The 20,163-nt window shown below is 39.7% G+C and overlaps 1 protein-coding gene across 11 annotated transcripts in view; it reads right to left on the bottom strand.

Moving 5' to 3' along the window:
- LOC114941831 (uncharacterized) overlaps positions 1 to 20,163 on the bottom strand; it is a 144,969-nt gene that overhangs the window by 46,185 nt on the left and 78,621 nt on the right. For 10 of the 11 annotated variants that reach the window (XM_085484337.1, XM_085484333.1, XM_085484329.1 and 7 more), the window contains exons 2-4: positions 4,148 to 4,227; positions 2,293 to 2,328; positions 851 to 886 (exon numbers count right to left, since the gene is read on the bottom strand). In XM_085484337.1, coding sequence (XP_085340463.1) covers positions 851 to 886; positions 2,293 to 2,328; positions 4,148 to 4,227 — 152 coding nt within the window. The remainder of the gene's footprint in view (positions 1 to 850; positions 887 to 2,292; positions 2,329 to 4,147; positions 4,228 to 20,163) is intronic. The other variant, XM_085484332.1, reaches the window with a different exon arrangement.

Genomic DNA, 20,163 nt, shown 5'->3' with positions numbered 1-20,163 from the left:
TACCGAGCGCATGTAATCATAGATCGAGATATACTGATCGTATATCTCGAAACACCGGCTAAATATCTTACTCTGATTTTGACTGAAATATGATGCGAAGTAGAGCGAAAAAAAGGGGTTTCGCTCTTTTCGGAACAGCTGTATCTGACGGAAACTCGATATCAAAATTCTCGCTCTCTTGTTTCATTATCTTTACATCTGTCATTTCGCGAACGTTTGATTTCGTTGCGTTCTTGATCACCATTTTTTTTTACGGTCTCACGTCATGCGCGTGACACATGACTGTATACTTTGGAAATATACTCGTTTAATTAAATCTGAAGCTGCATAAAGAGACGCTTTAAATAAATTCATATCTGTGAGACTAATGTGATAGACAGATATTTCCGAAATATCTTACGCGACCTCCTTTTACATTTGTGCAATTAGGGCAAAAAATTGAGATAACACGTTTAATTTAGTAGCTATGGCAAATAAAGGATATCGACAATTTCAGTGAAACGTTAAAACGATATCTACAGTATTTATCGCGAACTGTGATGACCTGTTTTTTAATTTTTAGCTTTTGTTTCTACCCGCGCGTCGTTTCGCATTAAAGCTACAATAAGAGAAAAGGACATTATAAAATTTATTATGATGACACCTTGTGTAAGCATAAATATAATGGGATAAAACAGGTTCTCCTTCGAAGTACATTACGATTGAATCCTTATTCTATATATCAAACGATGCTTTATATTAAAAATATGAAACATATGAAATTGTTGTTTCGCGCTTTGACGACACAATGAATTTCGCACGCTTGTAATCCCGTGACGAAATGAAAATGTAAATTGTAAAGCGAACTTACCGGATCACCTTTGGGTCCGTCCAAGCCGATGGGTCCCTGAAAGAACATCGCCGGTCAGTGCCAGTCGTCGCTTTCACGCGTCCGTAAATGACGAACGAAGAAAAGTGAAAAATTGCGTGCGGGCTGAGCGCGCCCTTGAAAATCTCATTCCTTGTGTATGTAACATGTAATAAACATGGGCGAGCGCGTCAAACCAGAATCGTGATGAGTCGTTATGCTTCCAGGCACGATTAAAGTGCATGATTCCTCTCGATGTATAGCGACATACATTTGATTTTTGCGGCGACGCGAAAGTGTCGCGAGAAAACGCCATTAATAGAAACTTTATTCAGCACACGTGAATTTTTTATTTCGCACGGCTTCGATCTTGATGGGGCAACCGTTTCATATTTGATGCCGGGTCATATCCCCGGATTATACGACGAGACTCGTCGTCATCGTTGTGCTAATTTGTTTCGAATTTCTTTCAACGTCATATATTATATGATTATTTATATGATCACGCGTTGCATACCCAATTTGTTGAATTTGGCTGTGTACAATTTTTCATTGCGCGAATTTAAATTTGAATGTGAAATTTTTAATTACATGAATGTAAACAAAGAGCCAGCATTTTTTAATAATTAATCAGATTGCATACGAATCGCGAATACCAAATTATAATGAAGGATAAATTTCCTCGTAAATGTAATTTGCAAAAAATTGTATTTCTCTGTGCTACCTGATGTAATATAAAAATTGTATCGTAACCAATTTTTTGCTTTTCATATTCCTTTCTTTAATACTCGAAATATTAATTTTTGTAAATAGGTCGCTAATATATACGAGATTTCACTCGGCAATTATAATTGCATCTATATATATATGATAACTTTGTATTTTCAAGTAAATCAAAATTACTGATAGACGACTTAAGATCGTCAGCAATTAAAACGAGGATGTTTGCAACGAAGCGGAGAATGCAATTAATCTACTTCCTCGATATACAGGTTGCACCCTCAGTCATCGAAGCGATGCGCGATGAATCGTATATTGAAATGAAAATATATCGGAGTTCGATTTCTCGAATCTTCGATCGCGCGTATAAATCATGCTCTGATACACGGTAGAAAAGAAACAAAAGTCAACATCTAATTGGACAGCTGTGTCGAGAGCCGGAAGAGGATCCAGGTCAAGAGACAGCTCGCGGATAAAAAAAGCAGGTCAAACGAGCAAGAGTCGCACATCAGCGGCTGCATGATACGTATTAATAGCACTTAATGGTTGTTATGTTCGATATACACAGTGTGGTGAGAGTCGTGATGTTTCAAGAAGGTGACAGCGAGTATAAGAGAGAGGGAGAGAAAGAAAAGAAAGCACGAGGACAAGACAAACAGATAGACAGATGTACACAGAAAGAGAGAAGCTAGGAGTATGTGGAAAGAAAATCAAAAATAATATACCGGAAAACCGTTCTTGCCCGGCGTCCCGGCCACACCCTGTAAGAAGGGGTATAAAAAATTAAAAACTCGTTTACACGAGAGGTGGGGACGTGGGGGATATTTCTCTCGCGCGCATGCAAAAGCGATTATTCCGCGGACCGACCGATCGTGCCTGCGATATTATCGGTTCGTCGCGTATATACATATATATATGTATACCGGTGGTCCCAGCGAACACGGACCCATATACATACATATACACATACGTATATAGTCCCGTCGCCAATAATTATTCCGGCCAATTAGATATTCCACGAGCGTATAAGCACGCGCGCGCACGCACACGAGAGCGCCGATTTCATCCCTACCTAACTCGCTCTTCCGCCTGGTGTTCCGCCGATCTGATCTTTGATTACGCGACGATGCGCTCGCTCGATCGCGAGGGAAATCGGATCGCGCGCCATTCTGACGGAACACCCACGACGCCGATACATCCAGCCAAGAATCCGCTTCATCAAGGGTGGCGTATAAATTTTTCACGATTAAATTCGACAGCTAATATTTCTCGGCTCTCCCATCCATATTTATGTACGCCTTATTTTTTTTTTTTTCGGAATTTAATTAAATAATTATTATACGTCGATACGTTTGGTAAAAGTAATGAAATTATAGATGAAAATATTTTATCCCCGGCTTTTTAATAAGATAAAAATGTAAGTCTTTTAATCTAAAAAGCTAAACATATATAATTTTCTTACTAATTGATTTTTAATTCCGTGACATGTAAGTTGGCGTGATGTGAAATTAATATTAATTCTTCTCTTTTTCTTTACTCGGAGAGAATTTTCTCTTCGAATTTACCCTGACAATGATAATTGTGGGAAGAATTTTATAAAAGTTTCTCTGATCAATATCTATACCACGATAAAAAAATACGTACATAGTAACTTTTACTATAGTAAAATCAATCGAACATATTTTACATCTTATTGTGGTATTAGTATTTTTTATTATGGTAAATATTAATCAGAGAAACTCTTATAAAGTTATTCCAATACCATGTTGTCCTTTACCATGATTTTCAAGGTATTATAAATTCTAAAAGAAAATTCTCACTGTGTATATATATTCATTACTTTGCATTTTAATCGCCGAGTCATCCGACATCCACATTTCTTATTTACGGGAGACCACTAATAAGAAAATACCAAACTTAGGATAAATAAGGACGTTACTCTTACTAAATTGAATATACGAGTTTCATCATTGATCTAACACGATTACATTGTCCGAAACTTTCGATTGAATTGAAGACACAGCCGCCGAGGGAAGCAACATCCAACAAACTTTGGCTTTTTTCGGAAGGAAGAAACATGGAATTCTTCCGAGGAAAAATAAAATTTATGACGTACATCAAACACGGTTAATGTACCGCGTAAAATTTCATTCGCTTTCTAAACGTCGCAAACTTCAGACTCGCCGCTTCTCAGCAGCCCGGGGTGTGTCTTCAATATTTTTGTGCGTGCGCGAATCTCGCGAAAACGCGTATGTTTACGTTAGTCAGCACCACGTGTACTCGTCGGTTTCGGAGTAGTCCGAAGAGAGCAGGAGAGGGGAAAGAGAATATATAACGCGTATACCGTTATGTACCACTTCATGCGTGGAGCTGCTACGCTCCCTAATAAACACACTCGCACACACACCACACACGCGCACACACACATACACACACAACTGCACGTGCGATATATCGGTGCATTACTCTCTACCGGGGCGCTATATATGTATAGAATAGTATACATATGTGTGTGTGTGTGTGTGTGCGTATATACACACAAACCCACACACATATGTATAGTTACCAGGGGGTACTCACCGGCGCACCGGGTTCTCCGGGATCACCCTTCTTTCCTTTCTTGCCCCTCTTTCCGGGTGGACCTGGCTCACCGGGTGGACCTGAAAAATACGAACAACGAAATTATGAAGTTATGCATAAATACGTATATACATGAAATACTTCTCCAATATCTAGCACTTTCGGTGATATAGGCAACCAAGCATATTTTTAGTCGAACAAAGACAAATGTACTCGTTCAATAAATTAAAGTCGCCAGTGATGATTAAGAAAATATAAAATTTATTCAAATTCGACCCAACTGGCAAATTACAATGTATATATAAATTATATGTCGTAAAGAATTAAACTTAATACCTCCTTAAACAAGTTTTTCGTCCCTTTGATCTAACAATAAGCGAGATATTTTTTTAGGTCAGTCGTTTCATATGTACAAATGAAGAACGGTATTTAAAGTTTTATAATTAAATGCAATTTCTAATGTTTGGTTTGTTTAAAAATATCAGCCCTTTATTGTATAAAACCGTCTAATTGGAATGGTTTGTTTTAATTCTATAAAAGTAAGATACTTTTCGGCAAAAATGGAAATGCCTATTTGCAGTTTCCGGCGCAGGAAATGCAAGTTATAAACAGATTAAAAAAGACATTTTTTATCCTTTACGGCCCATAGAGATAATAAAAGGAGTTTCACTACCGTGAAACGGACACCCTATATAGTTCGAGCGTTAAACGCTAACGAAGCATTACCACCATGGTGGAAATGAGTTTTCGGGACTGTGCGCCCACGAATAAACTTTGCCAGTGGCTATACGGGGTGCTCCGATGCTATTCGACATTTATCTACACATTTATAAATGGCTTCGAAATTGGATTTTTGGGAGAAAATGGTACAATCACGCACGCAGTCGCACAAAAAGCTCACAATTCTCCCTCTATCCAATTTCTAATCTGCATTTCATCTATCTGGTCCCGTCTATTTATTTGCTTCCGATCTATCTTGACATTCTCGGTCTTACGCTTAATCTAAAGCTCTTTTAATTTTCCACGTTAAGTGGTTTCGTAATCGACGTCCATAATTCGACGTTCGAGATCGCAAATCTATCATTATCTTAACTTCATTCCCGCGGTTGCGTGATGAAAGAGCATCCGGTAACGATGGGACCACCCCGTAGTGCGCGAACGCCGGCGGGTCGAAGTGAATGGGCGAAAGGACCGATAGATTTGACGCGAAATGAAATTACGTCGTCGTTTCTCGTCAGAGTGGTATTTCTCGAAATCGAGGGGAACCGGCATGCGAGCGAAAATCCGGTCGGCCAGCTTCACGGCATGCACCCGTAACGGCGACTAATTTTTTTATTTGACATTGATGTTTTTTTCGTTTTATTTGACGTGACTGCGACACAGTGGACGTTACGTATTATATGTACGTGTGCGTGTATATACACGCCTCTTTTCGGCTACATTACTTGGAAAAACGAAAATCCGTGCTCACCCCGTTTCGACGAGAGCGAATGGAAATATATGGTACATCTATGGCGCAACATTCTCTGTTCCAATGTTCGCGATCTATCATGCTTGAATAATATCGTTTTATAACAAAAAAAAAATTGTAGTTGTGTGTACCAAAAGGTATGAAACTACTTTTGATTAACGAAAAATCGTTACGCGTTAAACTAGCAACTATTACTATATATACCTAAAGCTAGTATTTATATATAGATTGAAGAAAGTACAATGATAATTTTGATTAGGTAAATTTGAGTCTAAATTTTGCACAAAACCAAACTATACGCACATTTTGAAAATAAAAAAACAACGAGCAAAATATTTTGAAAAAATGTTACCGCGCACATTTTGTGTACTTTCTAAACGTTATTTTTCCCTTGTTGATATTCCACAATTCATTAAAAGTACTTTATACTTCTGGCGAAAAAAACTTTATATTTTTTCAGTGATCGAGTTGAAAAATGTTACGAGTCATAACAAACGGATGCATAGTTGGATATGCATTTCCACGATAATACGAACAGTTCGCCCGAGGCGGAATGCAGCTTGTCTCTCTCTCTCTCTCGCGTTATTCTAATTTCCGGCAAGGACCTACGTGACATTCACGGTCGGGAGATCCCTCGCTCATCCTCCTCCCTTCTATCTCGAAGAACAATTCGATCGTGATTTATTCCCGGGGCTGCTGGCCGCTGGACAAGGGCGCGACAAGAGCGGCTCTCCTTTTATTTTCCATTTATCGCCGCCGGCGAGCAACGCGTAGGGGATGACGTCATATCCTCCGGAGAGGGAAGCCGCGAAACTGCAGCCGCCCGCGGGTGAGAAGTATCCGCGGTGGATGCTAACTTTTGCCAGGTTTTTTACAATTGGAGAGCTTGAAGCAATAACGCGCGAAACTACGCGAGGAAAAAAAAAGTGCGCGAAAAAAAAGCGAGAGTTTTTTCATCAAAAATATCGGTAGATTTATAAACAAATAGAATTCTAATAGCTTTTATTTACGTAGCCACTTATATTTTATTTATACAGGTTTTCCTCTACGAACTCTTTTAATAATACTGATATTTAAATAAAAAGATTGGATTATCAACGCATAAATGAATGAAAAACTATGATATTACACTTGCAATGAATTATGTTTAAAAAAATGTGTAAATACACGTGACAGATTTATATTAACAGATAAAACTTGTTCACATTGTTCCATTTAAAGTGGACCGTATTTCAATAAAATTTTACGGGAGAGTTATACAATAAAAATACTTGAAGCTGAGTTTCAAAAAGATTGTGAAAACGGGAAGCATTTTGTAATTTCAGCTTCATCATAATACAATATTTTACAGATTTTTAAAATCTCGCCTTTTAATATAGAGGAGCGACGCTTTTCTCTCGCGATGATATAAATATGAATGAACCGCGGAATAAATGAATAACCAGCGATTTATTATCGAGTCGAGCGATATTACGATTAATCAGCTTTTATTTATCTCTGTCCATTATTAAACTAATGAAGCACGATCAGGATTGATTGCGCGTTTGGCCGCAAAAATTCGTCGGAATTCGAGAGAGAGAGGGTCACTCGAGCACACTCCATTTAATAGACACGAAACTGTCAGTACGATCACCCGTAGCGAGAACCGCAGCAATTCCGGATAATCCACCCTGACGGTTACACCCGGGACCGTAATCCACGACGTGTGTAGAAATAACGACGTACGTGCCGATCGCGAGCATTTCTCGGCGGCAGCTGGCGAAAACGCGAAACTTCTCGAGAAAGAGAGCGCACCGGTTTTGTATCTCTATCTCCGAACAAAAAGTCAGAGAAGGCAGATGGAATAATCCGGCCGCACGTCGAGAAGCACACGGTCCTTTCGGAGGATTACGACGGCCGAGAGAAACGTGGACAGCTACTGGATATATCCGGCAGACAGTTCTATCAAAATTATATATAAGTGTGAGAGCGAGAGAGAGAGAGATGAGGTGTGCGATGTGTGTGCTAAACTTTTCAATCCGACACGGATTTGCACGAGGATAAACTTGTGAAGGATGCCGTACGTACACGTATATGAATTCATCAGCGATATCAAGCGTATATATAAATATATATATATATATATATATATATATATATATATATATATATATACATATAGACAACGTTTTTACGATATATTTTTGATACGCGAAAGTTTTCAAATATTATTCACTTCGCCGCGCTGACTGATATAATATTATCCTTGATATGAAAGGCAAATTTGCGGCATTTACATACAACAATGAAATAATAAAACAATAAAAAAAAAAAAAAAAAAAAAAAGCGCGCTATTCTAGTTGGAAAAATTTGCATGTCACTACCCTCCCTTTAAACTTGGAGGATTGACTTTTTGCATCGTAACGCGGGATCCAAAACCCGCGCGCGATAAGAAGCGACGAGCTGCGGAGTTTGGTAATGCTTCGGTATCGGAGGCAGAAGAAGTGGATGCAGGCGCGAACGGGAGGAAGAAATCGACAGCGGAGCGATCGATCGACGTCGATCGGTATCGGGATAAAAAGAGGCGACACCCTTCAACCCCTATCGCTATTCTCTGGAACGCGCGGCGGTTCTCATCAAACCGCGCAGATGACGGATCCCGTCGTCTCGCTTGCACCCGGAGTACTACTTGTACCTGTACTCGTCGCCGGAATATACTTGGGGTATAACGAGGAAAGTTCGCGTCTGCGGACAATGCCGATCGCTCGCTGCTCGGCAAGAAAAGACCGAAACGAGCTTCGCCGCGACGTGGACGTCATGCCGAGCAGATTACGCTGTGTTGGATGAATTCATAACGGGAGGGAAAAAGAGCGGAATTAAAAACACAAGTTTGCCTTAAGATTTTAATGTTGAATCATTCTATGAAACTTTATTCTACACTGTACAAAAAATATATGTAAAATTATACATATTTGTTTACAGTGTACAAATTTCAACTCGTTTCTTATTATAATTAATGCCACGCCGCGTTTAATTATGGAAATATTTAATTAGAAATTAAATTTCATTCGGTGACAAACAACTATCCGGTTTCAAAGCTTTTATCGCATTAATGCAAATCGGATAAAATTATAGATATTTAATTGTGAATTTGGACAGATTCTTTTGTTAACGACTCGATAGTTTGTTTACCGTATCATGTAATATTACCTATATATGCAAAGAGAGACAACATATTTTTTACATTTTTCAAAGTATAAGGTTCAGTTGCAGTGCACAATTCGGAAGACCATTTTCCACTCCGATCTCGCTACAGAATGCACCCTTTTCTCGCATTTCGTCTCGGGGTAGTTCGCATACGTGCGATTCCAGCGACATAGCTCGCGGCTCAATTGCTCGGTAATTCGGTATGCCATCTTTTTGCCGGATGATTCGCGCGAATGTACACAAACGAGATCGCGACGCGAAGCAGGAATGACAAAGAGAAACGAGAGGCAAGAAGTGTGAGGCGCATATAGTCTAGACACGACTGAAATACTTCGAGACACACGAAACTGGGAAACTTTCATCTCTCGTACCCGCGGGAATCTTGGTCCGTAATATGTAGAAACACACTTCCTCCCTCTCTCGCACTTTCCCTCCAAGCAAACCCTCGTTGAAATCCCTCGCGCGAATAAGAACGAGATTAACGCGGCGCTTTGGCAGGATTCCAAGGAGGGAGGCGCGAAAATTCGTGCATACACGTTGACGACACGATCGTTCCACAAAATAGAGTCACGCGGCTGGAAAATGATCGCGGCGGCCGTAAAGGTCGGCATTTTCCGCAGGATTCTCCTCCCTTTCTTCTATATACACGTAGGCGCCTTTTCACCGCGAGCGTTCGACGAGAAAAGAAATCGACCGAATTTTCTACGGTCCATGAAGCAGCGTCGCGAGGACTCTCTCGCCGGATCAGCTGACGCTGATTAGCTCCGATTTTTTCTCCTTCTTCGTAATAACTACGGTCATAATTCAGAAAGTAACGACGGCACGCTAGAATTGATTAATCACGCCATTCGTAGCGTTTCCAATCTCCGACTATTCTCTTTCGTTCATTTATAACATGCAAATGCGCAGTAAAGTCAATCAATATCGCCGTCGCGATTTATGAAGATGTTCCTGGAATTTAAGTCATTAAAGAATTTAAATGGGGAAAAATGACATCTGGAGATTAATATCGAAAAATTCGACACGATTTCGATGAAATGTTTTGTTCTGTTTTAAGAAATTCCGGATATGTAAAGAAAAACGTGTTTTACATCAATTTCATATATACGTATGATGAGAGAAGAAATAAATTATCTATGGTAAATGTACGAATATAGTAAAAAAAAACTCGCTCTTATAACAGTTTGTTTTCAGGTCATTCGGATGCGACGCGTAGCGGTTCATCGATTGATTCAAATACCAGACATGTTTGGATAACGCGTACAAAAAAAAAGCCAAACGGATTTATCGGCTTCAATTTCGACCGAAAAAGCCGATGCGTTTCTGTGTACCTGACAGCTATCGTGACGCAATTGAAACTTTCGTTCGTTGTAACTGAAAGAGCCCCCGCGTTTTCATATCATTCGCAGCAAATGTAATGTTTAGCGAAATAAAAAGCGAGAGAATATATATTTCACAACACACATATTCCAAATGACTTTTCGTTTTTCCGCGGCGCGCTATATACTGCGCCGTAAAAAGAGCTCGTTTGGTATCCTAGGTGAACCTTCAGTCGCATACTCGGTGAAATTTATTTTCGCGGAAGTACGTTGCGCGCGCCCGGTGACGTTTATCCTCCTCCTTTTTTCCAAACTTTTCGCCGGCGCCGGTGCATCTCTGTCAGATCTGGTCGTTTGCGACGGCCCGTATACTTTCGACCGCGACTTTCGCAAAGCTCTCTCTCTCTCTCTCTCTCGCGAGTCGTCTTTTGAAACACTGACAGACCGAGCGCGTTTCCGCGGAGTTAATTGCCTTTGTCGGACGCGGGTTGTTAAAAAGCAATTACTCGCCGCGACCGTATTTGCGAACCGAGTCGGTCGGGGACTCCCGCGGGTGTATTTAACGGAAGCCGGAACGGCGGAGAGAGCCGTCGATAGCCAAAGAAAATAATTACCCACCCCGAGTTCGCCCCCGGTTTCTTGCGGCGCTCGATCAAAATCAACATCTCGGCTGCACTCGGCCTCGTCTGCTTTGGCGTTCGCTTTCATCTTCGCGTGCGATCAATTAACGCATTATGCACTCGTCAAAGTAGCTAAACGGGGAATAATCGTTTTATCGAGCCGAGTTGTTGTTTTTTCTCCGAGACATTTAAAATGCAAGTAGGATAATAATACTTTTGAAAAATGTTTTACGTAAGACGATCTCAGTGACTCGGGTAATAAAGAAACGTTATAAGACAAATCGGATTCTATCGGGGCTTAAATCGGAGTTTACTATATCAAAATGTCATTCCTTCGCTTGATTTTTCGTTTTTAACTTTTATATCCAAAATATCGTGAATTGTTTTTTTTGCGCAGTGTTTTTTAAAAGTAAATATAAAAATTTATGGTTTCGTGCAAAAAAATTTTTTTTCTCCCAAAATTATTGATAACTGGTAAAATTTTTATCTACAAAGTAAATATAAAAAGTTGTTTGATTATTCTAAATTCTGTTTCAATTATATTGCATATATGAGCGTCATAAGTGCCGTAAATAAAATTAAAAACAACGTCAAATACACGTAATGACTGAATTTTAGCTCGGACCAATTTTAAATCAAGTAACATCAATCACTCTACCCAAATATTTAACAGAGAAATCGGGTCGAGGTAGAAGCTTTGTTGCACGGTGTATTTCAGCCTCTCCTTCCTTCGATGCACTTCCGCGATTATATCAAGCTATAGTCGACAAGCTTTAATGCGACCGAGCGGGAGTTAGTTTCCACTATCTGCTTTCGAACAGGAAATATCGCCTTCGTAATCGAGTAGTCCCTCGCAACACAGAAGGAGGAGAAAGAGGGGGTTTATCTCCCGGGCAATATCAAGAGAGAGAGAGAGAGAGTTGCAAGACTCGACGTTCTATCGCGTCGCGTTGCATCGCATCGGTGCAGCATCCGAATATGCCAGATTTATACGCAATATTTTCGCACTGTTCCTCTTTTTATTTTTTTTCCGCGCGATAGGAGCGCGACCGTATAGCCACGCGGAAAAATGGATCGTAAAATCCATTACGCGATCCCCGACCGCCTCTCTTCTCGCGCCCATCGAAAAAACAACTCTCCGAACATGCATTTATCAAGCGTGCGGCGCGTGGGCTGCGCGAATAACTCACCGAGAGCGTCTGCGAGCAGTCGCTGTGATGCTCGAACGAGGAAAAGGTTGCCACAATGGGGTAAGAAGCGCGCTAAAAGGGCGCCAGTTGTTATATAGTCATCGATGCTCCGTCAATAAACGCGCCCCTCTTGCAAGTTTGCCGCCGTAAATATATAAAAGAGGGAAATTTACGTGGAATGACATCGTTTCCAGAGAAACGAGTTTGCTTTACGGTGTTCGAATTAATCCTGCGAGGTAGAGTTAACGCGCAGCTTTTATCGCAGCTACGGTTTATATATGTATATATCTATATATATTGCCTTCCATTTAAAAAAGAAAGCGACTTTGAAGTTCTTCGCGAGATATTTTCTGTATAACAATATACAGGGTGTGTCTAAGTAAGTGCGAAAAATTTTAGGAGACAATTCTTTGTCGAAAATTGGAAGGGGATTTCTTATATTCATCCCCGAGGAGTTACACTTCCAAAGAGAGAGAGGCAAAAATTAAGTTGTTTCTTCTCAAATTTCAGACAAATTAAAAAAACAGAAACTTGATAGATATTTTCCACTAATAAAAAGGATATTTATTAATATTTAAAAAAATAGATACATCCTGTATACCTAATCAATATGGTATCTATTCCACAAGAACTTATCGCTTTTTAAATAAATATAATTTTCTGATAATTGTTGATTAACTTCATATATATATATATCTCGTTGAAAGCTATATACTGGTGTTATTTTACCTCTAGCCACGTGCGAAGATTATTCTGATCGTTTTTATATTTAGAGCCTCAAGATGCCAATCAAGACACATGTAACCGGACTCTCTAAGCTCTGAGAGATAGTTGAGAGACTCTGCTGTCAGCATGGGAGAGAGCAGGCACGACAGAAAGGCAGGCAAGCAGGCAGGCGGGTAAAGAGAGAAGAAGAGGGAAGAGAAAAGGGAGGGAGAGTGAGAGAGAGAGATAGCATAGGGACCTCACATGTCGCGGCCGCGGGGCAGTATACGGTTATACCAGACCGCCGAGCTCCGATTCCCGCCCCGGTAGTTTCCCATGATTGAGATACATAATCGGTATACTCCCTGATACATCCTACCCTCAATCCTATGCTTTGCGCACCGACGATCTACCGTCTCTCGCGAATTCCCTCCTCGCGAATAATTCCTGCGTCTCGCCAATTTCTCAGTATGTCGTCTCTCCCGATCGCATTCTGCATTGGAAATTTGAGACAGATAGCTAGATAGGAGACATTTATTCGATACCGTAGAATTTAGTCGTTACGAGTTCGAGTGGGCAAATTTATTTTGAAACCAACTTCGATGTTCAAAAAAGGATGAATCGCGTTTCACTACCTTGAAAAGAGTTGTTACATTATCAGATATTTTGTTCGTGACTTTTAAATCGAAAATAGAGATGTAAGCAATCCTATAAATTTTTCGATAAAATAAAGTTTCACAAAATTCATATCCGTTCTTTGTTATATTGACATTTATTCAGAGCGTGAATTTGCATGTGTTATCAAGCATCACGTTTTTATCATCTGCTATTTTAATAACATATTTGAAGACTATACTATACGGAAAAAAATTAGCCACTATAGTTCAATTTTAGCTGTTCCTATTATACAGTTTGAAATTTAGTTAACTATATTTTTTAGCTATAGGAAAATACTACTACATGTAACAATAACTAAAAAGAAAAAAATCTAATATAAAACTTCAAACTTTAGTGAAGTTTTGACAATTATTTCAGAACCGGTTCTTTCTCTCCGCAATAATCTGATTAGAGTTAAAAACTCATATAAATGCCGGAAAAAATGTAGTAATCAAGCAACCGCCGCTCCCTGATATAAATGTCGTGCTTTAGCGATAACTGCGCGTGATCAACGCGCGCGTGTTTCTTTCCTCGTTCGTGGGACAGGATTTCACCGTAGGGAGAAATCCGAGGGAGGGCCCCGGCGGGCACAGCGGTAGTCCCGCGGTCCTCCCTCTAAATCATACTCGTCCGCTGACGATGAATACCACCGCATCACGGCGAGAACCCTCGGGCACGAGAAAACCGGGGCGTAGTCCCCGTTGCTTCGCGGGACTCGTCGCGATCGTGTCGGCAATTTCGCTACCGAACATTGCGGAGCGCTCGCTTTATCACACTTGCGCAAGTGGATCTTGATTAACTTTGCAGAAGACTAATCAAAGGAGATGCATCCGAGAGGAAGTACATAAACGTAATTCAGGAACAAGTAGTAATCGGCTAAATGTCACGGTTACGAAGTGTCTGATATTTTAATTGAATGTAACATTGTGAAAATCTAATAAAATGTATATTTGACTTGATATATGTTCTATTAACAAAATAGTAATTTAGTTGGAAGGTTTAGTACCACAAGTTAACACATTTCTTTTTTCAGTGTGCAGACGAAAAGAGAATAGAAAGATTAAGACAGTAGTCTTTCCTATACAAAAAAATAGAAAAAATGAAAAATTTGTTGTATTTTTACCTTTCTGAAAAATTCTTGAATGATATTCATCTTGAATTCAGTACGATTCAAGTTCAATAATTTGAATTGTGATTCCACAGAGAAAATTAAAGGGAACTGTGTGTGAAAGTGACAATACGTGTGTTCACACGAGAGATTAATACTAATAAAACGGATGTATCCCCTAAAGATATTCTGAAACTGGGATGAGACGCCCGAGGTTAAAGACTGCTGCTGCTGCAACAGACAGCGGTGGAGCAAAGGATCGCTTGTTCAACGTGTATCCGCGCGCAACGACAACTGCTAGTATCTCGACTATATATGCGATAAAACTGTTAATGGGCCTATCGTAGCGACGCTAGACATTTGCAACATAAATGGCCGAAAGCTTTCTCGTCGTAATCGCTAGATAATAGTACCGCGGTGCAAAATAGGATTTCAGGAAATCCGCCGCGAGATAAAATCCGAGTGCCTACCGCCTTTACTTCCCTAGTCGTAAATACAACTGGTTTTACTTCAGTCTCTTTCTCTCCTGTATTAGCTCTCGCACGCAGGTGAAGCCGACATCGGCTTTCACGATCCCCGGCGGAAACGAAATTTCAAGCGAGATAACAGTTTTCGAAGCATAGGCATTAAGCTGCACGAGACACGATTAGTAATCATAGTATATAAGATATCGAAGGAGAAATAAATTCTATATTTACCTTCCAATATTTAACTTTAGCGTCAAACGATATGCAGCGTTTGCCGCAAACTTGGTGGATGGTCGGCACGTATATATACAAAAATGTATGCGCATCCCTATGGATGCGATTTAAAAGCTTAATGACCGTATTGTGTGCAAAAAACGTCCGTGACACGAGTGATAAAATGTTATATAGAGCGAGAGTCGTGTTTATACGCGACACTCTCATATTACTAGAGACACGATCGTGACAAACTCGCTAATTGGTAACATATTCATCACCGTGTCTATCTTGCAAACGGATATGTTTTCTGGTATATTTGATTCACGAGTGTAGCAAAATAGCGCCGAATCAAATTTCACAGTATACCTATAGTTTTATCTAAATGTATACAAATTGTACAGCTGCACACAATGATATAGTAAAATATATAGATATAACGTTAAAGGACATATTGTGCATTTCATTTTTAATATTCTAATTCATGTTTTTTTTTAGAATTAAAAATAATATTAATAACCTTGTTATTAATCGAGTGAAAGAATGATTATTTTTTTATTCATTCACGAAATAGCAAAGGAACTCAATGACTTAAAGAGATAAAATCATGGACCTCGCGCAATTATGACGTGTCAATATCGTTCGGGTCCATAATATTTCGAGATATACGATCTTAAAATGAGATATAAAACTGAAACACGAATATATACCGGTCTTATAAACCGGTGGACCTGTTTTTGTACAGCACCGTAAAATTGCTGATGTATTATTTGACACAAGGTATTCTGCGGACGACAGGAACGAGAAAAGATACAACCAATAACTGTTCGACACTACGATAAAAACCTATTTCCACGGTTCAATATCGATCAATTATTTTATTTAAAAAAAAAACCAATCATTAAATTACTGGAATTATTAAAATGACAAAATTCGTGTAATTTATAGTCATTAAACGGACACGAAAGCTTATTGTAAATAACGGTGGGCACGATTATTATATCCCTCCCGAGATCCTAATTTATGGCAATTAACTCGATGTTCGTCGTAGAAATTGCAGGGTCTTAAGATCCGGGTTCGTGAGAGCGTGATAAGAGCCGTGTGGAGAAACGAGTAGAGGAAACGCGAGCGGAAGCGCAATCTCCGCGCAGGACCGGATCCTCTCTTCTGCCACGTAGAGCTCATAAACCATGACTTATAATCCGGGACACGGATTTCGGGCCTTCTGCTCGGCTGCCAGAGCCGCAGAACGCATTCTGCGGCTCTCGCACGACGGGAGGTCCGCGTTTCGGAGAGCGCGGGAGGACCGCACGCGGCGATGTGCTACACAATGAAGAATCGTCCACCTCGAGTCTTATTATCCGTTTCTCTTCTTTGAATTGTTTCGCTACGCTTCGCTTTCATTCTCGATGGGTCATCCGAAACCGGAGGCTGCTCTCTCTCTCTCTCTCTTTTCCTTCGCTCTTTTTCTCTCATACAGGACTCATTGCGACTCTCTTCGAAGAATCATATCGATGTAATTTGCCCGAACTTCTTCTGTCCGAGGGAGAAGATATCGACGTGAAACTCGAAACGTTTGCTGAAGATTACACATTCCTTCACACGTGTGTTCTATTTTAAACTTTGCTTATGTACATTCTAGTTAATCGCGTTTTAATATATCTATGGATGATATATAAGTAGTTGGATTTATATCATGTTATATTAACGTTAGAAACATTTGATCTTAAACATCAGAGGAAACAAGAGATCTTCTTATACTGTTTGCAAAATAACTAAATACAGTTAAACTGACGAGACAAAATGGTATCGACGCGCTTGTTAATCTGCATTAACAATTTCTCGCTTTCCACCGAAGAAATTGTCTAAAAAAACCCGCATCATGTCGTTCACACGGAAGAAAGCATTGATAACACTCGATATTGGTTCGATCGGAAATAAACAAAATTATAGTATAAACTATTGTTATTAATATGTTTAGCTCATTAGCATCTAATGTTTATATTAACGTTTTTCTAATTAATTTTTGTAATTTTGTAAATATTTGAAAATTATACTACATCACAGAATGTTTTGATCTAAAATTGTAGAATAATTTTATTTTAGCTATCTGCCTTTGATTATTTTTTGCTTTGATCCAAACTTGCTCGAAACTGTATATACAGTTTTAAGCCAAGGCAAGTTTTCGAATCTTACGTTTCCGCTCGAGATTGTCAAACTTACTCAAAGGCGGCATTATTATTAATAGCCAAACTGTCGAAAATCGTTCCGCCAATCAGTCTTGTTGGCGTAACAGTTGGAGCCAATTACATCCCAACTACCTCCAATTCTCGGCTCTCTATAGAAATCTTCTCCTTTATATAGAGAATAACTTTCACGACGAGGGGAAACGTATTTTCGAGCCCTTCTTCCTGCATTCGCACGACTCTATTCCAACGAAACCCTACACGCCCGTATCCAGAGATCCGCCATCCTTGCCTCCGATCTCTTTTTCTGAAATACTGGTTAACAGAATCACGTAGGCGCCTACTCGTAGGTAGTAGTGTTTGAGCTGACTGCTTGCAAAGTTCAAGCGAAAAATCAATTACTATGTTATTAATATCTTGTTATTTCATATTATTCTTTATTTATTAATAATAAAACAGCTGATATAATCTTTAAACTGTTTCCCGATTTTTTATCCATAAAAATTCTACGTCGGGAGAAAGAATTTTTCTGTTTTACATCTATAATCTGGGAATTTATTCGATACACAATATCGAAGATTCCTCGATGACACGCGCGAGAGAGCATCGGTCCCATCACTAGAGTCGCGTACGTATTCTCGACCACGTGGGCGGTGTTTTATCGCATGTTCTTTTCACGCGAGATTTACGCCGTCGACGACAATGAACTCGTTATCCCGTGGACTCCGTGCCGGTGGGATTTCTGATTATGCGCGTGTCCGCCCCAAGGAGAGCGAACGCACGGTGATCGCCTTCCACGATATCGAACATGAGGCCCGTGTTGTCAAGATCGATACGATCGCGAGGGTTTCGGTTACTTGTCGTACGCGAAATCTCGAAGCGATCGAATGATTTTTTTCGAGTTCCCACAAATGCATACCTTGTACAATTCAACGAAATGTAACAAAAGTACAGATATACATTTTAATGATGTGAGTATGGAAAAAAAAAAAAAAAAACAATAGTTTTTCTATATAAAATTTGGTGCTTCTAATGATTATTTTTGTTTACGTTGTGTAACGAGAGAGATCCGAAAATACAGCGTGGGTGGAGATTATAAAATACGATATTCCATCAAATCGTTACAGCGATCGTTGCAAGATTCATGAGATAGTAATTGAAACATTTAGTGGTATTTCCATTTACAAAGTTAAACACGATAACTGTCAGGGTTTTCGCTCCTGCGTCTTATTTAATACTCTTTCGCTTAATGCATCGCGATAAATGACGAAAATAATCCGCGTCTTGAATATCGCGCTGGAACGCAACCATCAGATTTGAAAATTATGCAAGTCGTTTTATTCACCTGTCATAAATTCATGAAGCTACATCGTTCCGTATATACGATCGTGTTTGCAATTATTTTCTCACAAAATAAGACATATTTCGCGGGAAAATATAAAGTTTCATATGAATAATTTTAATTAATTTCCTTTTAGGAAAATAATTCTCTTGTTATACAATAATATTTTAAACGATAACAAAAACGATGAGTTAATAGAAATAAATATAGACGGTGCCCGTTATATTTATTGTGAAACATAATTTTCTGATATTTTTCCGTATAGAAGCAAGAATGGTACATCGTAGGATAAATCCCGAAGAAGAATATTAATATTGCTAATGTTTCACTGTCTCTTTTTAGTTAACCCGTTAAACCCGCTCCATATGGCATATAGCACATACAGTATAGTGGAAACTCCATTCACGTTCACTTCCGAGACTCTTTCAATTTCGTAAAATGCATTGTGCGCAGTAATACAATACCACAGAGGACTCGCGGATAATCTCTCCACCTGGATTATCTCCTCCATCTCGCATTTCTCTCTTATCCATCTTTTCTGATATCTCAATAGTACATACCATTGTGTGATTATACCGGCTATTAATTCCGCAAAACTTTACTTTTGCCTCCAATTTCAACACGTTTCACAATTAGTAAACTACACAATTAGTAATCAAATAGTTTCAACGCGCGTAACGTGTCTATTAAAATAATTTAATCGACGCAGAAATGTATTTCTAATGCAATATATATATATATATATATATATATATATATATATTCAAAGCAGTAAGAAATGATGTATCGTATACGTACGCTAGTAGATTACGAATTATCCTTCTTAATGAACAAGTCATATTTCGTTAACGAAATGAATTTCCTGAAAATTTATATACGAGCAATCGTCGTCTCGTATAATTTTGTTCTTACATTGTAATTCGCAACGATCCAGCCGTACGTGCTTCTCCCAGTGTCAACGTTTGCCGTTTTCTAGAACAGTCACTCGTCGCGGAAACGGGCGCCGTTCGTGGAAGCAGTTTGCACTGGCAATGTCAACGATGAGCGCGACAACGAGAAATGGCTTAGGCAGCGCAACGGCCGGGAGGTGCGAAGTTACATGGAACCGTTTCATGAGCGAGACGGGCAAAAGGGGTGAAAGACTACATGGTAAAAGGATGTCTCTCTCGCGGAGGGGCTTGGAAAAGAGAGAGAGAGACGTAGGTGAGAGAGAAGTCGCTATTTATGCGTCTGAGCCGTGCCTGCCTGGTCTCGAGTTCCAGCGAACGGGCTGTTAGGTGGATGCGTTTATTAGGCGGAGTGGTCGAAAGATGGAAAGGGACTCCGAGAGAGAAGAGAAAGGAGCAATGAGAAAGGCCATCCGCGTTTTGGACCGCCCGTCTGCGATGTGACGGCAGATAAAGGCTAATTTACACAGTTCAGATTCGACGTTCCTCCCAGCCCGAAATAAAGACGGACGACCCTTCCACTATTCTTATATATATATATATATATACCATCTCGCTGCCTTCGATGTTACTCAATCTTCATCGTATCACGAAAGACGACGGGA

The sequence above is a fragment of the Nylanderia fulva genome, unplaced genomic scaffold (assembly GCF_048542155.1).
Source record: "Nylanderia fulva isolate GAGA-0341 unplaced genomic scaffold, ASM4854215v1 Scaffold3, whole genome shotgun sequence".
Classification (NCBI taxonomy): domain Eukaryota; kingdom Metazoa; phylum Arthropoda; class Insecta; order Hymenoptera; family Formicidae; genus Nylanderia; species Nylanderia fulva.
This window is presented reverse-complemented; position numbering and strand designations above follow the sequence as displayed.